At 37.3% G+C, this 1546-nt stretch overlaps 1 protein-coding gene across 1 annotated transcript in view; it reads right to left on the minus strand.

Annotated features, from left to right (window-relative positions):
• Nucleotides 1–73: 73 nt before the first annotated feature.
• NAEGRDRAFT_76793 (uncharacterized protein) overlaps nt 74–1546 on the minus strand; it is a gene marked incomplete at both ends in the record, with an annotated part of 3400 nt that continues 1927 nt past the window's right edge. Inside the window, one exon of the mRNA XM_002668250.1 lies at nt 74–1457. Within this exon, the coding sequence (XP_002668296.1) occupies nt 74–1457 (1384 nt within the window). The remainder of the gene's footprint in view (nt 1458–1546) is intronic.

Consider the following 1546-nt stretch of genomic DNA (forward strand, 5'->3'; position numbering starts at 1 on the left):
CTCTTTAGATATCCAATCTTTTCCAAATCATCTTTAATTGGATATTCATTTGAAATCTTTCCTGCATTATCACAAATGAACAAGGCACCTTCATTTTCAAGGAAGAGTGGCAACAAGTATTGCTTGATAACTCTCTTCACATCGCTCACTGTTACCTTTCCGATATCTTGGAGATTTTCGTAAAAGTTTCTTGGTCCATTGAACAAGGTATTGGTTAAGAATCGAGAGTAGGCAGCTGAAATAATAGTCTCGGCATTATTCAATTTTTCAACAACTGTGGTTGCCTTGGCAGGTTCGAGTGCAGATTCATTAAGCTTCAAGACATTTTCACTTGGTTCTTCATCAGAGCAAACAGCTTCAATAATTGCCTTTGATTCAGCGTAGGCCTTGGAAACATTTCCAACACGAGACAAATACAGGCCTACTGATCCCTTATCTACATTACTAATGATGGAGTAACCATAACACAATCCTTTACCTCTGAGTTTGACCCAGAATGGTCCTTCTTCGCCAGTCAAAAAGTTAATGGCAACACTTAGAGAATGTCTGTCATGATAATTCAAATAATCAGTAATACCCTTATGAACTTTCAAAAGGAATGCAGAATCAGTTGATCCCATACCTAATAAAATACCTCTATTAACATGTTCGACATATTCAGTAGTTGATCTACATAATCCATTCATTGGTTGGACTCGTGCAGTAGAATCGCAGAGAGTTGCCCAAGGAGCAGTAATCTTTTCATAATTGCTTGGTCCAAAGTGGTCTACATTCATAGTAACATGAATACGAATATTCTCTGGCTTGTTGAGAGTATCACGAAGACGATACAAATCAGCAATGACTGCATTTGGATCTTGTTTCAGTTTTCCTAATGTTTGAACAAGGAATTGTTCTTGCAGTAAAAAGCTTGTCACTGAATGATTAGATTCAGGTCTGATTACCATATGCTTAGATGCTTGTGCAAGAACACTCTCTGGTGTAATCTTGTGAAGTTGAACTTCACTGAGCAAAACTTGAATCTTGGTTTCAATCACTTCTGGAGTATAGACGGTATTGTAGAGGAAATTTCTTGCCCATGCAATCATCTTTTCATACTTATCGAGTTCAAAGGTTAATTGGAATTGAACAAGTTCTGCAAAGAGTCCAGCTTGTAAATTCTTACCTCCATCACCACTATCATTATCACCTCCACAAGTGTAAGAGTTAGAAACAGATTCTCTCATGAGACTCATAATGACATTTTCCTTCTTGATATATTGACTTGGATCCTCACCAAGTTTCATATCACATGAAAAGTTGAGAGCCAAAAACAAAGGAATGTACATTTTAAGATCGAGTGGAACATTGCTCGAGTCCATTAAACAGAACATTTCCACAAATCTCGATGCAATAGAAGTAATTTGAAGGAAGAATGGAAGTGGTGAAATGTGATCCTTCAACTTTTCAGCAAGCACCTTATCGTATGGTGTTTGAACAAATGAAGGATTATTATCATTTCTATAGGTGGCAATGTGAATCTCCTCAATGCTGTCCAAGGTTGGGA

The sequence above is a fragment of the Naegleria gruberi genome, assembly GCF_000004985.1.
Source record: "Naegleria gruberi genomic scaffold NAEGRscaffold_467, whole genome shotgun sequence".
Classification (NCBI taxonomy): Eukaryota; Heterolobosea; class Eutetramitea; order Acrasida; family Naegleriidae; genus Naegleria; species Naegleria gruberi.